The sequence below is a fragment of the Phoenix dactylifera genome, chromosome 6 (assembly GCF_009389715.1).
Source record: "Phoenix dactylifera cultivar Barhee BC4 chromosome 6, palm_55x_up_171113_PBpolish2nd_filt_p, whole genome shotgun sequence".
Taxonomy (NCBI): Eukaryota; Viridiplantae; Streptophyta; class Magnoliopsida; order Arecales; family Arecaceae; genus Phoenix; species Phoenix dactylifera.
This window is the reverse complement of record NC_052397.1, coordinates 7,181,077-7,202,012: the sequence shown is the minus strand read 5'-3', so window position 1 is coordinate 7,202,012 and position 20,936 is coordinate 7,181,077. Positions and strand designations below refer to the sequence as shown.

The 20,936-nt window shown below is 38.0% G+C and overlaps 2 protein-coding genes across 2 annotated transcripts; one reads left to right on the top strand and one right to left on the bottom strand.

Moving 5' to 3' along the window:
* Nucleotides 1-2,351: 2,351 nt before the first annotated feature.
* On the top strand, nucleotides 2,352-7,626 carry LOC103716111 (serine/arginine-rich splicing factor SC35). Its single transcript, XM_026808102.2, has 9 exons — nucleotides 2,352-2,544; nucleotides 2,632-2,710; nucleotides 2,805-2,884; nucleotides 3,011-3,077; nucleotides 4,137-4,208; nucleotides 5,279-5,479; nucleotides 5,554-5,737; nucleotides 5,826-6,449; nucleotides 6,549-7,626. The coding sequence occupies exons 1-8, from the start codon at nucleotides 2,469-2,471 to the stop codon at nucleotides 5,829-5,831; spliced, it is 765 nt and encodes a 254-aa protein (XP_026663903.1). The 5' UTR covers nucleotides 2,352-2,468; the 3' UTR covers nucleotides 5,832-6,449; nucleotides 6,549-7,626.
* A 7,439-nt stretch (nucleotides 7,627-15,065) lies between these two features.
* LOC108511604 (scopoletin glucosyltransferase-like) lies at nucleotides 15,066-17,046 on the bottom strand. Its single transcript, XM_039127341.1, has one exon. It carries the CDS (start codon nucleotides 16,846-16,848, stop codon nucleotides 15,367-15,369), a length of 1,482 nt encoding a protein of 493 aa, XP_038983269.1. The 5' UTR covers nucleotides 16,849-17,046; the 3' UTR covers nucleotides 15,066-15,366.
* Between the last annotated feature and the right edge of the window lie 3,890 nt (nucleotides 17,047-20,936).

The window sequence follows — 20,936 nt, the reverse complement described above, 5'->3', positions numbered from 1 at the left end:
TTTAAAGAATTAATGAATTGAATTAATGAATGGATATGGAAATACGAAAGAATCCAGGGACTAATACCAAAAAAAGTTTCTTGGAGACTATCCCTTCCTTTTCCCAAAACTAGTTATTATGCACATGCCTACATGAAATGTATGTGACCGCAGCTAAAGATTTTGCATCCAGGATTGATTTTCAAAAAAGGAAGGATTAGACACTAATGTACATTGCTCATAAAATTGTTTAAGACTTTTTATATCATATCAATGTAAATAAAGCCAAGTATTGCTATGACCAACATGGCTTTCATTTGTTTTTGGAAGACATGCGACACTTCGCAAAAAAATATTGGGAATCCCGGCTTAAGGAGATCATTTCTTAGGTGATTTCAATGCTAGAATCCTTTTCTTCATTGAAGTCTAGACATGATGGATACAAATTAAGAAAGAAATTTGATAGTGTTATTATGGAAGCTGAAAAATTAAACCACTTTTATGATGTTGTCGAGATAAATAAAAGAAAATTAAGTCTTAGTTTGCTCTTATTGCATCTCAATCAGGGATTGCAGTTCAATGTCTTAGTCTTTGGTTGCAATTAGGATCAATTTTGAATGGCAGGTAACTATCCTGGACAAGTAGAACTAGAAAATGTCAACTTGATTCTATCCTTAGCTTTTCATACCGAACTTGATTCTAAAATTTTCCTTTGTAATCCTTAAAGTAAAGAAATTACTTTCTGAAAAGTTAAGTATTTGGTAACATCATTTGAGAAGTGCTTCTAAAAAAATAAAAGTCAAAAAAGTGCTCTCAGGAAAAGCTAAAAGACTAACTTCTAGCTTCTTGAGGTTGCCCCGTATCTTCTGAACGTGGCAAACCCATTCATCAGGAACTAGTGTACAAGCTGTGATACTTTTTAGAAAAATATATCCAAGAGAATACTTTCGGTTTACAATGTTATTTTTACTCATCAATATTCTAATTACATAAGATCAGTTTTGATCGAAAAGCATTTGAGTTTATAAGAACTAATTACAGAAGGAAATGAATAAAAATGTGGTCGGTAGAATGGTTACATGCATGGAAAGCAAAGAGGAAAGCACCATCCAGAGCATTTGGGAACTATTATACATTTAGTATGTATAATTGCTAAATCTAAAATATATCAAAAAATACTTTTTATCCAAAAATTTAAATAGATTTACTTTTAGAAACAACCTTTTGGAGCTGTTTAGTTGGATGATGCTAGTAAATTGTTATTTCTAATACAAGATCTTTAAAATCTTATGAAACTAGTTGTTTGGGAAAGATTTCATGATGGTTATAGCAAATTTAAATATCTTGTAAAATAGGAAAAATAGAGTTTATGAAAGACTTTTTTCTCAAAACAAGCTCTTCCAAGTCTTAGTAATCAGGATTTGGATTGGTTGTCCCAACTCCTATATAATATCAGTTAATCTTGCTAACTATAGATCTAGTAAATCATGTTTTAACAAAACAAATTTTTATAAAACTATGACATACTAAAAGTAGTTTTGATATAGTTGACAACCAAACAATATTTTTAAGCAACAGAAGCAACACTAAAAACATGAGATGGAAACAAAACTTCAGTATTGTGAGAGATATGGTTAACCATACTAACTCGGCCAACTCAGCCCCAACAAAATTATGAGTTTTATTTTTTATTTTTTTAAGATTAGAATAGGCTAAACCCCACCTTCTTCCTTATACCTACCCCATCCTTTTGAGAGTTGGCTCCTGCGTGAATCTAATTCTCGTTTCAACTAATTTTCATCAAATAATGCTTGCAATTCACTGATCAAAGTTACACATTTGCCTTCAACTAAAGATTTCAAAAGCTTGAGGATATTTGATATAAGGAGACACAGTGATGCTAAGAAATATAGCAGATAGGAGTCGATGCAACTGCAATGTAACCAATAAAACACAAGAGCCAAATCCCATTTAACCAACAAATATGTTTGATAACTTGTTAAGACCCAACTATAATCCAAAACTTTCACACAAACACAACCTAGATCAAGTCAAGTTAGAGTCAATTGGGTCTAATCAAGAGTTTGATTACGAGCCATTCATATCACAAGATCAATTTCTGGGTCTAAAGCTCTACTACGTACATCAGGTTCAGTTGCCCAAGACTTCAATCTGAACAAATTGATACACAATTAGGCCCAATCCGACTCGGACAACATACCAAGGTTTAGATTACCCCACCTAGAAGGATCTACAAACGATGAACCTCACCACACTTGGCATCCATGAGAGGGCAGCAAAGTAATAAAGACGAAGTCCAAGGGCGGCCTTTCATCGACCATCTTATTCCTATATGTACCCTCAGCTTACTATCTTTAATTCTTTATAGCCACACCGGCGATGAGCCCTCTCCCTTCGAGAAACTTCCCGCGCCTGTCTCCGAAACCCTAACCCTAGCTCCATCGAATCCTCTCTCCCTCTCCTCGGCCATGTCGCACTTCGGGCGATCTGGGCCGCCGGACATCAGAGACACCTACTCCCTTCTCGTCCTCAACATCAGCTTCCGTGAGTAACTCCCTCTCTTCTCCTCCCTTTTCTCTGCTTTCGTCGTTCTGATCGTTTTTTTTTTTTTTTTCTTTTTTGGGTTCATAGGTACCACAGCAGATGATCTCTATCCTCTCTTCGATCGATATGGCAAGGTGGTGGACGTCTTCATCCCAAGGGACCGTAGGTGCGTTAAAGATTGATTCTTCTTCTAGGATTCGAGATTGTTAGGTTTTCGGATTGTATTACCGCTTATGTTGGTGAATTTCGTGGGCATGAAGGAGCGGAGATTCGCGGGGATTTGCGTTCGTGAGGTACAAGTATGCTGATGAGGCCCAAAAGGCCGTGGAGAGGCTCGATGGTAAGTTTTTTTTTTTTTGTTGGTTCTCTTCTTTCTTTAATTTCTCTTGATCTGTTGTTGTGAGGTATAAATTAATAAATCCGTCAGAAAATTTTCTGATCGTTGCCAAGTTTTTTGTGCTTACAGGGCGAAACGTGGATGGTCGAAACATTATGGTTCAATTTGCAAAATATGGGCCGAATGCTGAACCTATGTAAGTTAAAAATGTTAACATGGATTCTGGAGGCTCCCTGGGATATCAAAAAAGGTTTTGCATTATCACGCATGCTCAAATCATGCCATGTTTTCTCACTCCTTTTTATGAACTTGATTATTTTTTAAGGTTTGATTTCTCGCTTCTAAAAAGAATGTGGTAGTAACGACTACCTCAAATTTCTGTCGTATATCGGTTTTCTCAATGAAATCTTGGCGACTCGGAGTTTTTTTTTTTTTTGACGTTTTTACCTTTTTTACTTTTGTTTTAGAGGATTATAGGCTCGACAGAGCATTTTTAGAACTTGAAATAGGAGCTCACTCATGGATAATGAGAATTGCAACCTTATTCCAGCATTTCTTAAGAAGATGATGCTGGATATTCTGATTATTCGCTTTTTTTTTTATAGCAATAAGTGTCAAAAGTTTTCAACTCATGCTTTTCAACGTCTGCTGGAGCGTGCAAGTAGATTTTAACTCTCAGATATATCCCCGGAATGGTTTTTAAACTTCCAATGCTGGGTCTAGTTAATTCCTGTTGGCTTTGTGGCACGACCACCCCATTTTTGGTTGTCACTAGCTGTTAGCCCTGTAGAACATGGTTTGCTATCAGATGTAGTAGGCACCGGTTGGTAGAACATAGACTGTCTATTGGATACCCTTAAGGGAAGGGGATTGGAGTAGTTACTGAAGGGATCAAATTCTTGAATTCTCGGGCTCTCTTTATCTTGTGCATATCAATATATTAGGATTGTCTTGCTACTGGCTGCGATTTAGTTACTATAAAGTTGAAATTAATTTAAATGGTAGCATCCATCCAAGTTTGAGTTTGTTCGCACCATTTTCAAGTTATGTTTGGCTCCTGTTTATGCAATCATTTTTCACCGTAATTCTCTCTTTCTTTCTTTTTTGAATTTTTTGTGTCACTAAGCTTGAAACTGTCCTTATTATTTTTTATGCATTCTACATTTGTATATGCTTATTATTTCAATGTTCTGGTTTGTTTAATTGTTTATTTGATTTGGACCTGCTTATGGTCCTTATTCAACTATGTTTGCAGTCGTAAAGGAAGAATTGTAGAGGTGCTCCCAAAGACAAGTGGCAGGTCAAGGAGCCGTAGCCCTAGGCCAAGGTAAGTTTTTTTTTTGGGTGTGTGTATGTGTGCGCACGTGCGTGTGGAGTACCATCTCTTTTTGATATGCATTGAAGGTACTAAATGAGTTTTATTATCGATATCAGTATTGTTGTATTTGCCTTGTTTTTCTGATTAGTGTTGCAACATGGATAGGTTGTGTTGGGTTGAGGGCCAATCATAGACCAACCCTATCTCTGTATCTACTGACACAACTCAATCTTAAGTTAAACTTGTGTTTGGTTGGGTTCATCTGGGTTAGATTGCATGAGACAGGTTAGTTTGGGTTGTATACATAATTTAAGATTGGGCAAAGGTCTTGAACATTTTGTTAGGCTGGTATTTTGATGTATATAGGGTGGGTCTGTTTGAGGCAGGTTTGGATTGGGCTATGGTTATGGTCTTGTTGGGATAAGCTCAACTGTAACCAGCCCAACTTGTGGTTAGGTTGGGATTTTTTTTGGCACCCAATACTAGCCTGAGTTCATAAAACTTTGGCCTAGCCCAGCTCAGTTGAGTTGGTTGATGTGGTCAAGTTTGGATTGAGTACAATCCAATCCATTACTAATTGTTTTTATCAAAATCGGTTTTACTAAATGCATCTCCTGTCTTGATTGAGTAGCTTGTATGCTAACTAGCTTATGGTTTTGGAGGGTTATCTTCCCTGTTTACTAGTTATATTAATAATTCTCTATGCTGTCATAGCAGGATTTAGTTGATGCTTTTTATGAGTTCTAGCTTCATGCTCGTAAGATGTAGCAAACATGCTGACAGCACTAGGAGTCTAGGATATGTGCCTTGTCTGCTCTATGTAAATATCTATCTTGTCTTTAATCACTCTTTCTTGCTGTATAGATTTCTTATTAAATGATACATCCTCCTGCAAGATCCATCTGAAGAAGTTTGGGTGGAATGTTAGCTAAATTCATGATAATGTATGATTTTGTTAGTATATGATTTAGTTTGCTTATGCAAACAAGTGCTTAAAGTGGTAATTTTTGCAACCCCATAGATACTTCTTTGTTCTTAATACATCTATTAGCTTATAGTTTTTTTAATGCATTGATCAGGTACAGAGATGATTATCGGGACAGAGATTATAGGAGGCGAAGCCGTAGTCGAAGCAAGGGGCGTTATGACAGGAACCGTTACAGGGAAAGGGATTATCGCCATAGGAGCAGAAGCCGCAGCCAAAGCCCTGATTATTATAGAGGCCGTGGTAGGAGGTCAGATGATTATCGAAGGAGAAGCAGGAGCCTCTCTTATGATAGGTAGCATTCTCTAATACATTCTTTAGATCTTTATTGCATCCTGCTGCCATTGTCTGATATGTTATCTTGGATAGTGCCTCACCTGATCGGCGTAGCTATAGTCCTCGAAGGAGTCCAATGCCTCGTAGGACCCCACCTTCTTGTGATGAAAGCCCAGACAAAGGTAGCCATGGCAAACGTTCGCCACCATCACGAAGTGTTTCACCCCGTGGCCGACTTGCAGATTCCCGGAGTCCATCTCCACGCAGTTCTGACCAGGTAGTTAACGTTGTACTTGTAACAAAGTTACTATATCTTGCCGTGTTTGGTGTTTTTCTTATTAATTTTCACCTGGTTTGTTTGGCAGGATTGATGGATCTTTCAGTTTGATTGGTTAGACATACCCTTGAGGCTCGGCCATTGACACATGCTATAAACAAGGATCTTTATGAATTTCAATGATAGTTTTGGTTATCCTGGACTCCTTTTTAAGGTTGCAAATTTGTACTTTGCTGGGTTTATTGTGGTTTCTATAATACGTCCTGCTTGTGGTGCTCAAGTAGTTGGTATGCTGGTAGCATTTGTTAGAAGTCTACTTATGTTCTATATGAACTTTTAGTACTTCCTATGTCTTCGTTATGTCCTCCTTTCTCCTTATAAACTTGTTCTATGATAATTTAGTGCAACTTTACTTATGATACAACCTGCTGTGCATTTTTCTAGTTAACTGTTCGTGAAAGGGTTGTTGTCGATTGCTGGCAAGATGGTTTCAAATGCATATGTCCTTGCTGATGATGTTGTAGCTGATGTTCTTTGTTCTTCCTTGATGATGATATTGGTGATGATGCTGATGATGGTGATGTTGTTTGTACTTCATGATGATGGTGATGTTAATAGTGATGCTGACAATGATTTTTTGCTGACCAACATTCTAAAAACAAGACCTGCACTGAGGCCAGTTTTCTAATGTACTTTGATGGTCTCATGACTGGTAAGAGTTATGTTTAATCCTTGTTGCAGAGTCATGTCCGTCGGTTTTTGGATTATATTCTGATCTTGTTCTTTTCATTTCCTATGTGGGAACTGAAAGGAGTAGTGCTAGCTGTGATGACCATGTCAGTTGCTGTAGCACCGGCACATGTTGCTGTTTATATCAGTATTTAATTTCTCCTGCATGTGGACTTTGAAAAGGTGATGTACCAATGGCCATAGGGTGCAACTAGCTTTTTACTGTTCTTTCGACATCCACATGTTGTGCACAGGCAACAAATTTTTCCTTAACAATAGTATCAGAATTGATTCATGCTTCTTCCAACCATGCATAAAGTGTATTCTCAGAGTTGGTTTTTCATATGCTGGATCTGCTGTTCAATATTTTTCATATTTGTGACAAATTGGCCTGATGCTAGGTTGAATAATAAATCTAATGTCGACCTTCTAAATCAAGTTAATATTGCAATGATATTTGTTAACATGAACGGTAGATTTGGTATATTGATAACCAGCTTTTTGGATATACTCAGACATGGTTGGAAGAAATGCAAATCTGTTCCCTAGAGCCATGTGGCTGGGAAAAGCTAAATAGAGTTATTGGTTAGGCATTTCCTTATTATGGTCCCCATAGTGATAAATGGAATTCTAGGAATTTAATTCAAATTTCACCATGTTTCCAACATGTGATGATGCGGCCCGTGGCTGTAGCTGTGAACTGAGAGGTTGGAAGGTCTGGTGGAGATTACATGTTGATTGTGTGAGACTGTTGCTGCCCTGGTAGCTGCAGATGTCATGTTGACTAGGTCTAGCAGAGAGCTCCTGTTGGTTGTAGACTGTTGCTGGCCCTTGTAGCTGCAGAAGTTGACTATGAGCTCATTTTTTTGCTGCTGATTTTGGTGGATCGCTATCATCTCCAATGGATCTTCATCCATTGGTATGGTAATTTATTTTTGTGCTTATTTTGTAGAGTTTATTTCTAATCCACCACATGATTCTGCATCATCGACTGCTGTAGTCTCAGGTTAACTTTGGCTGCTCCATTATATTTGAGCATACGAATGAGCACCAATGGCTGCAATTTGCTTAGGTTAACTTTCACTGAACTGGTTTTTTTCTATGCAAGTAAATTGGCTAAACTTTTTCAATATCAATAGCACCAGTCTATTCAGTTGGAATGATCTTGAAATGCTGATCATCATTGCTAACATCAAATCTTGTCATTTTTTCCTTTGTATGATGGAGGAAACTTGCTCTGCAGTGTATGAGGTGTTGGTTAATGCTTTTCTTGGCATACCATTCATATGTTAAAATGTACTAGCATTTTGCAAGATTTAACAGGTGGCAAGTGTGCCAGGTGCAATTTGAGCTTGTATCATCGAGTAGTGATGTCTCTCTAATTTTAGTTCATCATCTGATGTGTATTCGTGCGACCATGCATTCTCTCAGGTGTCTCGATTTGGTTCTCACACAGATAATGGTTATATGGTACATTTAGAATCCAGGCAGAAAATCCTTGGTGGAATTATAAGTCTGTAGTGGATGGGTTGAGTAACTTCTATATAGTTGTGCACAAGTGTTGCTGTACTACCTCTGATTAGTTGGTCGCACTACTAGTAGTATTATGGCTACTAGTAGGGTTACAACTTCAATTCATTTGTTGTCAAGATGTGAACCTTGAGTACCGTTATCTACTTTCAATTTAAACTAAGCTATGTTGGTCTTATTATTTTTCTCTGTGAAATGGGAGTTCTGGAACTTTTAATGGTTGTCAATTTTGTGGATGATGTATTATTGACCCAAATTCAGGTGCTGATAGCAACGTGCAACATGTTAGATGGTTGTGGCCGTCATGGATGCTTTCATTTTGTGCATAACGTATTTTGTCTCATTTGAGTCATTACATCAAATGATCTGGTCTGAGTTTAGTTTAAGACCAAGGCATATTTGTGAACCTGTTGGTGTCAATGCCTGTCCTCCATACCAAGTACATTCTTTCTTGAGAAATGGTATGACTGTTTTGTTTATGGACAGGAGGTTGTTCAGATCGAAGCTTCCCTCGTGAGACAGTAAAACTGACCCTTTGATCGTGAATCCTTGTCTTATCAAGTTGGGCGAGGACTGATTGTATCAGATCTGGTAATGCTTGTGCCTGACCAAAGCCTGTACCGGTTGCGGGTTTTGGTTTTGCTTTAGGGTTGTCTGATTGTCTCTTGGTCTTATTAGGAGTACTCATGAAGTTTCGCTTTGTGGAAGTGGTTTAATGAAAACAGGGGAAAATTTGGTTTTGTATTACTATTTGGTAGGGTTTTAGAGCAATCAGTTTTCCAGAATAGGTTTTATGAAAATAACAAAGCATTTTAATGAAACTCATATTTCAAAATCACTAGGAAAAGGAGGTGCGTCCAGTTTCCTTATTCGATTTTCTAATTGTTTTTTTTATTTTCTGTTAAAAAAGACTTCCTTTCCTTTTTCATAGGTTTGCTTGTGAGTATAAAGCATCTGTTCCGTAAGGCCTTTTTTTGGTGGAGCTGGGTTAAAATTTCTTTAAAGCAATCATTTATCTGGTGTTTTTAGTGTTGGGAGTTCCTGATGTTATGAAACTAGTTGTTTCTCTTTCTTTTGTCAATTTTGTTAAATGCATAGAGATGCATGGCCTCTTTGGTGCATGGAGTTCTTTGTGATCTTGTTAATTGAATTTACAGCACGGTTAATTTATCAAGGTTTCAGAAATGATCAAGTTCTGTTTACAGATGTTTGAAATGATATTGACATCGGTTAACAATACCTGAGTTGATGACCGATTTGAATGATTAATGAAAACTTGATAGGAGAAATTCTAAAAATTTGCATGGAATGTTTTGATTTCTCTAACAAAATCATCTTGTATATCATCCTTGAAAGAATGGTAAATTCTGTTCTATACGGTTGTCTAAGGATCTCCTTCATTAGAAATATGTTGGAATAAAATATCTTGTTTTCTAGAAATATGTTTTTTAGTGGAAGAGTCAAATTCTTGCCACTTCTTTTAACAAGCGCGATCTTGTTTATGCTTTATTTTATGAAATTTCTAGGAAGATTTGGAATGTATGTCAGAATTATTTTATTGAATATCTAAAGTCTCCTATTCCATGAGATAGACAACGTATGAAGCTTAGCTATGCCCCATGCAAAAATTTGGCAACATTGCTGCATGATTTTTGGTCAGATTTTGCATCTTGAAATTTTGTAGTGTTCTAACTTGCGATGGTCTGGTTGAACTTCCTACAATGCTTTTAGGCTGTCTTTTTTATTGCTATCTTTGTATGCCCTGATCACTGGCAATGTAATAAAAGGTTTTTGGGTTTGAGGTTATTTTTGTATTTAATAATCTGGTTTTGATTGATGAACGATTTCATACTTCTGCTATATTTGGGGATGAAATTTTTTGAACGCTTTGGTGGAAACTGCTGGGGGATTTGATTGCATTTACGTTTTCTTCCTCTTGGGAGAACGGTTTTGCTGCATTTGGATTCAGCTATTTTTGGGACTTCTTGCTTTGCTGCTTCCGCTTGTTGCTTGGTTTTGTCTAATATTCCAGTTCTGCCTGCTAACCGATGTATTTGTTTTTTTAATAGTTAATAGGTGTTCTGTGTCTAATGGTTTCAGATCTGTTAGATGTTCTGCTTGTCGTTGTTTCGTCTCTTTTTTATTTTCCTCGTATGGCTGTGCACATCTCGTGTGCTGGTTGCTGAAGCCAGACCATCTTTTTATCTCGTCGCAGTAGTTTCTTTTACAGCTACAGGATTTGTCAAAGTAGGATGCATGTGTATTAAAACCATGTCCGCTGGTGGCCAATATCGTTGCCTTGGAAGCAAGAAACAGATCGGAGTTTGTGCTCTCATGCTTCAATACGTTCTGAAAATTATTTAGCTCAAGAGTTGAAAATTGAATTCGTTATTGACATCTGTAATAAATTGACCTTGTGGACAAGTTTGTGTTTAATTCTTGGATTCTTTGACCGTTGCATCAGCAAATTTCTGATATCTCTACTAGCACAATGTTAAGAACTTTGCCGGTATGTTTGGATTTCAAGTGATGAATGGGGATGATCTCATACCTAGCCTGCTTGGATGTCTGAGCTTAACTGGGGTAATGTAGATCCATTCGCCATGCACTGGGACAACAGCTCGAGGATATGCTCGATGCACCTTGTTGCTTTTTGAATGGGGGCTAAAGTTCTGTTTGAGGAGGCCGTTGGCGGTAGAATTTTTAGAAATAGAGCCTTTTGAAGTAAAATTTTTATAAAAAAATTGTTTGTTGTTTGTTAAGTATATTTTTAAAGGGATGTGGTATTTTAACATGTGTTTTAAAAGTATACTATATTGCATAGTATTATATAAAAAAGAGCATAATAAAATATAATTTATATTAATATAGAAATATATAATATAGTATATTATAGTAATGTAATATAATTTTATTATAAAATAGTTATATAACATTGTATATTATAGAATAATAATTTAATATAATATTAAATTATTTAACATAATATTTAATGTATTATGTTATAATGTAATACAATATTATATTTATAGTATGATACAATAATAAAGGTACAAAATATTATTATTATTAATATAAATTAATTTTTATAATATAATATAATATTAAAGTTATATATTAACGTATTATGATACAATAATAAAGGTACATATTAACGGTACATATTAACGTTTATGATATAATGTAATATAATATTATATGTATAGTATAATATAATAATAAAAGTATAAAATATTATAATTATTAGTATAAATTAATTTTTTATAATATAATATAATATTAAATTATTTAATATAATATATTAATTTATTATGATATAATGTAATATAATATTATATTTATAGTATAATACAATAATAAAGACATAAAATAGTAATAGAAAATAAGATTTTTTTTTTTTTTTGCACTGAAGAGTGATCCATGGGTAGGAATCTTTGTTAGGGTTTTATTAGATTTTTAGGTTTATAAAAGGATAAAGTATATAATTGTTATATTTTATTATAGGTATTTTGGTTAAAAAAAATAATTTTTCGATAAAACTTAAAACAACTTTTTTGAAAAGCTTCAAAATGGTGCTTCTTTCAAAAAGATATTTTTAGCTTTTTAGAAAAATTAAAATAGCTTTTTCAAAATTTTTATTAAATACTCATTTTTATTCAAAAGTGCTTTTGGAAGGGTTAAAAAGTACTTTTTGGCACTTCAAAAACTTCCCAAAGAGGGTCTAAATTATTAGCCCTTAGTTTATATAATAAGCTCCTCAAAATGACTCAACCTTTATTTAATGTATATTCTTGAGCCAACTTGAAAACCTTTTGGAGGCTGCTTCTGTTTTCTACTCATCTATGTTACGAGATGGCATAAATGTTGGTCCGTAAAGGAGAATGAAGTCCGTGTTGGCCAGTTTTTCGGGGTAGGTGATCCGTTTTGAACTCCAATAGCATGCGCGCTTGAGCAAAATTTTATAAAGTTTGGGATGGGTTTAGAATTTAAAATATAAATCTTTTCAGGTTTGGGATGTGGTTGGGATTTCCTCCTTAAGTGTCTGCCATCCAAATTTGATTATTTATAATTTATATATCTTTTATAATTTTTCATAAATTTATGTATATTGTGAGGGGTTTGACTTCAAAGATTTATAATCCCTATCTTCGTGTTTAAATTACAAGACTCATAACTCATCCATATTCAGATGGTTAAATTATCAATATTTATTTTTACTTGATATTATTATTTTTATTTTTTATAATTTTAGGTTTGGGTATATGATGGATTTTATGGTAGGATTTTAAATGGGTTTGGAGATGGATTGGGCAAATTTTGTGTGTATCCTATGGGTTGCAATTTCTTGGTTTGGTGGATATTGAATAAAGGCTTGTCAATGTTGTTCTAGGCAAAGCTACTATCCGGAAGGTTTGATTGGTCGGGTTGTCAATTCAGCAGTCAGATACGCTCAAGTCCTGTCGCCCAGGCATCTAAATCCAATCAAGCACCCTAAATTGGCCATTATATTATTAGGATCCGTTATGGTCAAATGGATACAAATGTCAACACCATCAACGAGCAGAATAACTCTCTCCGTCTCTGTCTTCTTCTAGATTGGAAGCCAAACCTGTTCGTTCTCCAAACATAACAAAGTAGAATTAAACTCAAGAAGACTTTGAAATCAAGAGCAAAGCATGGAAAACTAGCCTTACCTTACAAAGATGCAAAAAAAGCTACAAAGAAAACAATTGGATGGCTCCAACCCATAGATGCCAAGATCCAAAGCAACACCAGCACCAGTGCAGCATAACGTATGATCGAAGCTTTATCCATCCGAACCAACAAATTAACTCCATCTTGGAGGCCAAAAAAAACAAATAAATGGCCTCAAAACCTTAGAATTTAAAGGAAGGAGTCTGATTGCATGAGGACGAAAACTAATGTGAGATACATGATGGTCTTATGTGTAGGCAACAACAATCCCACGGGGAATAAGTTGGCTGGCCAGGGCTAACAGCTTGCGAGCTTATATTAAACCAATTCGGCCGAGCAGTGCTTGTGCGGCGTATTCAAAGGCTAGTTCTTGAGTACTAACACAACTTAACCTAACATATCTCAACTCATCAACAACATAGCGACCTCAACAAATCATAAGCCAACAACAATCTATATGGCTATTTAAGTACGGATATGTAACAATCTAGGATCTCACACTAGCCGGAAGGCATTATTTTGGTTCATTGATCCTATATAAGTATCTAAGATCTGTCCGACGAATAATCGATGTACGACTAAACACACTTCCGCATGGATCTTTACATACTTCCTCCGTTTAAGCTCCGACATTTTCGTTGGACTAAGGATCCAAATCTATTTAAATTTAATAACAAACATCACAATAAGGTCATGTCCTCCAGTCCACATAGGTCATAGGCCAGTTTCGCTTCCGAGACTATTTGTAATAATCCAGAATCTCACCCAAAATGGCTAGCTGAAAGGTCTAATTTAGATTATTGATCTTGTAGAGGTATCTAAGATTTATTCAACAAATAATCGATGTGGGACTAAGCACACGCCCGTACGAGTCCTCGTAGGATATACTTTTATTAATCCAAGTAGATGCCCATTATTATGTTCTACACTAGAATACATACATAACAAAATCTATATGGCTGTAGGTCCCTTTTAGGGGTCTCATAAGAAAACTTATGTTTGATTTTGTAAATTATTCATTTAGTGGTGGGTAGGTAATAGATCTCGATAACATATTAAAATTTGTTTGCCAGCATCTGCGATTGAATATTTTAAAACACAATAAACTACGAGGATCGTCAATTTGGGTGTCCCGTTATATGGTTAAATCATAAATGAGGCTACCCAAATACTAAATCTTCGGAAGGAGAAAATGAACAGCAAAATAGACTGCTAGTGGGAAAATGTTAAAAGGGAGAGTCAAAAATACGTATTTTACCATTTTCTTTTCATTTTATTCTCAATAATTCTTGGCATTTTTGTGAAAATCAAAATCAATTCAATCATACTCCAATTTTGTAGTTGGATAGACATATTGTAGCCACCACTCTGTTCAAACCTAGCTTGCTTACTAAATTACAACCAATGGTCACATGCTCAAGTGGCCATAGGCTACTAGCAAGAACGGATCAAGTCAACAATTATGCTCAATTGTGACATGCTCGATCACAGCATATGTACTCTAGGTGCAACTAAACGTAATGAGATGGCATATTACTGTCACAAATGAACCTAGCTGAGTTTTGAGCAGCTAGAGCTTGGTTTGGCTAAAGCAGTACTTCATCTTTCTAAGCAATCTGTTGGAATTGGGAGGTAACAACAAACAGGACAATTAAAGTACAACGGAATCAACAACTCTCCTATCTTGTGTAAACCTGTTAAGAAACAAACAACTAGAGCCAATCCACCTTATATATATATTAAGGCATTCAGAAATACCTAGCTGATCAAATTATCAAAAAAATACAGAAGGAACACCAAAATTTTACATGGAAAACCTCTCCAATGTGGAGAGTAAAAACTACGGGACCGTAGTCCATTCAAAAACTTCCATTGTCAACTAATAATGGGTATTACAATCTATTCTCTCTTGCCAAAACTAGAGGTATATATCACCACATAATCTCAAGAAAAATATTCTTAGCAAACATTAGTAATAAGAGAGAAATATTGAGAAGATCTCACATGAACAACAACTACGTTTCTGCAAAAATCTGACTATGCTAAAAGACTGTAAATGGCGATCACACCGTACAGATTGAAAAATCACGTGTTATGAGCCTGCTATCCAAATTTCAACTCGATCGGATTATGGATCGCCTTTCGATCGTCGTTTGATCAAGACTGCGTGCTGAATATCAATTCTGCATCTTCTCCGTTGCCTCCCTCTATTTTTAACTCATGAAAGACAGTTCACATACCCTGCCTTCTCAACATGAGACGTTGCCCTAATGAATCTCTCATTTTGGGCCAAAAATAATCTAACCAAAATGAGCTAAAAATAATTAACTTAGCCCACATTTGTTGGGCTAAGTTTTCTCCAATATAGGAGGAATAACGCAACACAACCTTCATTAACAAGAGATTCAACCTTGACTAACTTTCTTAAACCTTTGTCGTGCAAGCTTACAAAGTTTGGACTGGCTCATCTATAGAGTTGATTTGCTCCTTTCTCAACCAAGCAAGCCAAAAAAAAAATAAAAACTCGATTCATTTATAGCCCTTTAATGAATTCGAGGGGACCACAATGCGTCCGGCAGAGAGAGATAAAACGCTATTTGTATCAACGAATATCAAATTGGGTAGCAACCATCCATCCGATGCAATATTATTATCCAATCACCTTGGGGTTCGAATCACGCGACCTCTCCGGAGCCCCTCTTCGGCCAGGCACGAATCTCCTCGATCAAATCAGTGAGCCCCTTGTACGACGACCCCCCTTCCTTGACCGCCTCCCGCGCCATCTTCCCGTACTCCCTCGCCCTCCGGCGCATCCCTCCCGCGTCCACCCCTCCCCCGATTATCCTCCCCACCGCCGCCCCTATCTCCGCCGCCCCCACCAACCCCTGCTCCTCCGCGGCCGTGCCCCGCCGCGCCCCCTCCGCCGCCCTCACTCCCGTCCTCAGCACCTCCACCACCAGCTTCTCGTTCATGAACTGCTCCGTCGATAGCGGCCACGTCGCCATGGGCAGCCCCGCGCTCAGCCCCTCCAGCACCGAGTTCCACCCGCAGTGCGTCATGAACCCCCCCACCGCCCCGTGCCCCAGAACCGCCACCTGAGGGGCCCACCCCCTTATCACCAGACCCCTCCCCTCTAGCCGCCTCTCGAACCCCTCCGGCATCCACCCCTCACCGGCGGCCTCCCTCACCACCCAAACAAACGGGTGCCCGGCCAACTCCAACCCCAATGCCATCTCCTTCAGTTGCTCGCCGGAGAAGTGGCTCCAGCTCCCGAAGCAAACATACACCACCGAGTTTGGTTTCTTGGTGCCCAGCCAGGAGAGGCAGCGCTCGCGGTTGGCGGCGGCAGCTGGGTCGTTGCCCCCGCGGGCGGCGAGGTCACCGGAGTCGGCTGAGGCGAGCGCGACGGGCCCCACGAACCAGGACCGCATGCGGTCGATTTTGAAGTAGAGGTCGGCGTAGGCCGACTCGATCTCGGCGAAACTGTTGACGACGACGCCGAGGCTTCCGGACTCGCCCTCACTGACGCCGTCCATGGTGGCGCTGATGGGGCTGTCGCCACGGAGGAAGTCGGGCAGCTCGCGCCGGACCATATGCACGGGGTGGGGGAGGTCTGGGACAAGAAAGGGGTCGTCATCGCTGGAGACAGCGAGGTGGGGGAGGTGGCGGAAGAGGGCGTTCATGACGAAGACGGGGAAGAGGCCGAGGGCGTGGAAGGAGAGGCGGGGGACGCCGAGGTCGCGCGCGATGGCGGTGGTCCAGTGGAAGTGGATGTCGGCGACGACGGCATCGGGGCGGTGGAGGCGGAGGAGGCGGTCGTGGTCGGGGCGGGTGAGAAGAGCGGCGAAGTTGATTTTATGGGAGTCGGAGGGGGGGAGGGCGCTGATGTTCTCGACGCCGGGGGGGAGGCCGGCGGCGGAGGATGGGAAGGTGTAGAGGAGGGTGCGGAGGGGGAGGCCGGCGGCGGCGGCGCGGTCGACGGTGGGCTGGACGAGGGCGGCGTTGGCCGGGGTGAGGAGGACGGTGGAATGGACGCCGCGGGCGGCGAATAGTCGGGCGATGTCGACGAGGGGGATCATGTGGCCCGTCGCGAAGAAGGGGATAAAGAAGACGCGGAGTGGGCGCGCGGACTCCGCTTCGCCGGAGACGGAATCCATGGATCGAGGGTGACGGATCCGGACTGGAGTGCAAAGCAAGCTGCGACCGGTATATAAAATATTAAAATATTACTATAAATTATTACTGTTCAATCTGTATTAGTTGCAAGATGTCATGTACTAAATGCTACTATTTATGGTTACCGTTTATTACACCTAATATAATAATTGCATCGCCTTTGTCACGTCCGTCGGACGCAACAATATTGCCCCCACGCGCGTGACGAGCCACCCACCCGCAGCACGACGTGGCGTCTCCGGCAGCCTGATACGCATTATCTCTCGGCTGTAAAAATAAATAAATAAAAATAACTCTGACCCAAACTTTTTAGGCTGAATTTTGATTATATATAGAACAAAAAATGGGATCGGATCAGGGTGACTCAAAATCCGGTCCGATCCGACCTATTTGCACATCTAATTATATGGAATCTATTTTCTTCTCAAACATAGAATCGAGAGTTTTGTCTTGAACTTGACAACTTAACCATGGGCTGCATTGATTGGAAGTTGCAATACGTTTGGTTTACTTTTTTACGGCCAATGTTTCCTTTGAGACCCAGAAGATCACTTAAGTGTACGGTTGCAATCGAGTCGAGTCGAGTAGCTTAAGGTTCGAGCTCAACTTGATTCAAACTACTCAGGCTCGAAACTTAGCTTGAGATCGGCCGAGCCTTAATTTTCAAATTTAAACTTGATTCAAAGCAATACTCGAGATTGACTCGATTTGAATATTAACCAATTTATACTCGAGCTCAAATTTGAGCCTTGATCATAATTTAAAAATATAATTAAAACAAAAAATAATCTATTATATCTTTAATTATTAAATTAATAATATATATTGTAACTATAATTAATATTATTAAAAGTATATATTTACGAGCTCGACTCAAAAAATTATTTGAGTTACTCGGGCTCGACTCGAGTTTAGTAATAGTTGAGTCGAGCTTGGACTCGAGTTGAGTCTGAGCAGCTTGTGAGATGCTAGGCTTATTTGCACCTTTATTTGAGTGCTCCATTGGATGAGGCTTAAAACAAGCTTTGTAAAACAGGTTAATTGGGAAAGTACTATTGCAACCTTCTATCGCAACTCTGGTGGCATATTTATCAAATTTAAGACAAAATAAAAGTATTGATCTCTTTTTCTCTGCCTAATCAAGCAGTTCATGGAATTAATATAACTGCAGGATTGAATATATTGATTTCGGTTATCTAGAAGAGAAATTTGCGTTGTTTCAGAACAAGTTCGGAGCAAAGAAACAGGTTTCTTAAAAAATAATTGTTTGCTAATATCATTTGAGAAGTGCTTCTATGGAAACAATAATTTAAAAAAAAAGGTGTTTTAAAATAAGCAAAAACATAAGTTTCTAACATCTTCTAGAGGATTGCTTTATTTTTTTTGAATATATTAAGCACATTCATAAAATGAAGTTATTGAACAAATATTATTGCTAAATATCAAATACATCATAAGATACTGTATGATTAGAACATAAATGTTACTTCTTGAAAATTATTTTTAGAAAAACAGAAACTGCATCAGTCACACCACAAAAGTAACAAATTTGTGGCAACATGGACCTTTATCCTCTCCCCTCTCTCACACACATAAACACATAGTGAGACACATCTGCTCGCCAGCTTTAAGGTGCTTGGTTCGCGATCAGAATTGGAATTGCAATTGGAATGGATTAGAATGCGAATCAGAATAGTCATATTCTCCAATGTGTTTGGTTTGCGACTGGAATCAGAATCAAAACTAGAATCAAAATGGTTGATTGGAACATTCTTAGAAAATCAATTAAATAGAGAGGTATTTTTAGAAAATCAATTTTTAAGTAAACCTGGGGGAACGAAATTTGAATATCGGGGGGAGAGAGAGGATTGGATTTTGAGGGATTAGGGCATTCCTATTCTAGGAGGGAATAAGAATGGAATGGAATAGGACTCCCCCCAATCAAATATGTGGAGTGGGAGTCACTTATTTCCATTTTTATTTCAGAGTCTAACCCTCTCCAACCAAAAACGTCTTTAAATTTTTCTACCTGTAGGGGACAAGTGCATGTGGATTTCACCTTCATGTCTTTATTGCTAGCCACCATATATTGTTTGAGTCGTACTCCAGTTGCCATCATCATCCAGGTTGACATGCTAGACCTTGCTTGCAATACTTATATCTATCATGACCTCTTTTGTCATGATATCAAAGCCATATTTTTTTGTTCTTTTTGTCTTTTTGTCCCCTTCATTTTCATGTCCATTTTTAAAACTAATTCTGACATTGTGATATAATATTAGCATGTAAATCCAAACCCTAATTATCGAAATCCAAATGCCAAGATCATCTAGGTTAATACATATACCCATTTTTTCATTGGATTTAGAAATTGAAATGAAATCCAATCCATCCCAACCCAATAAGTGGATTGTGTTGGATCAAGTATTAGATCCAAATTTGAATGGTGTTGGAAAAGGAAATAGTTGATACTATTTATCTAGTTGCATCCATAATTACAAATAATGTTGCGAAATATCATTTCATTAAAATGGTTTTATGTCAAAAACATAAATGTAAATTTTTGTTACATAACATTAGCATTTTGCTTACCTTTTTGTAGAAAAAATATAACTGATCACCTTAAAGAGTAAGTTGTTTCTCTTTTTCTTTTTTTTAGATGTTGGAAAATCCATCTAAATTATAATTATGTGGTCTGCATTTTTAGAATCCTTTCAATTAACTAATTAGCTAATTTTCTCCTTCGGATGTTAATAGAAATATATAGAGAGACAATATCTTTATATGGTGTTTGTTGATTTAGATAGAATATGTGATGAAATTTCTAGAGAAGTCTTACGGTGGGTGTTAAAAAAGAGAGAGTTTATGTTAGATACATTGATGTGTTAAGAAAGTGTGTGATAGGGCGGTTGCTAGTGCGAGTACGATCGGTGGTAATATTATTGAGTTTCTGCATAATAAGCTTACACCAAGGATCTATCTAACTTTTTATCTTTTTAGGCCTCGTTTGGGGGAGCTTTTGGAGGGCCAAAAAGCACTTTCTAGCCCTCCAAAAGTACGTTTAGATAAAAAAAACAATGTTTGATAAAAATTTTGAAAAACTGTTTTAGCTTTTTCAGAAAACTAAAAACAACTTTTGGAAGAAGATCCATTTTGGAGCTTTTCGACAAAGCATTTTTGGGCCCTATGGGAAAGCTATTTTTTGACCAAAAAATCCATAATAAAATATAATAATTAGACACATTGTCCCTTTATAATCCTGAAAATCTGCTGGAGTCCTAATAAGAAACCCTAGCCATGGATCAGATTTCCTTCCGTGCAGAAAATGTATTGTTCTTTTCTATTTTTGTATGCATTCTTTTGAATCATGTTTTGGAGAAAAAAATTTATAATTTCTTCTCTATTCCTTCTAAAATCCATCGATTTTTTTTTTCATCTACTTCGCGGTCCACGCTGAGTCCTCCTCTGAGCGTGGACCGTGATGCATCAAGAGGTTATGGACCGCGACATTGCGGTCCATGCAGAGAAGAGCATATGGACCGCGGCATTGCGGTCCATGCAGAGAAGAGCATATGGACCGCAACATTGTGGTCCAGGCTCCAGCAGAGACCGCGACATCGCAGTCCATGTATTATAAAATATGGACCACGGCATCGCGGTCCAGGCTCAAGCATGGACAGCAACATCGCGGTCCACCAACTCCCTCCCCGATTGATCTCGCGGTCCACGGTGGACTGGAGATCAATTGTGTTACAGAGAGAGAATCTCTCTCTGTTACAAAGAGAGAGAGACTCTCTCCATCACTTTGTAACAGAGAAATAGAGAGAGTTCTTTCTCTGTAACAGAGAGATAGAGAGAGGATATGGCCATGCCCTACTTTGTAGGATCTATAGTATTTACTGGTAAAGCTATTCAGTTATTAGGAAACAATCAATATACATGTCGAATCAAGATATTATTTGTTTCTGCGTGGATTGCATTGCTAGATTTTGTTTATTATCATACTTGATTAAGAAAAAAATGGAGCTTGGTTATTGACCGTAGTCATACAGCTATTGACATGTGACGT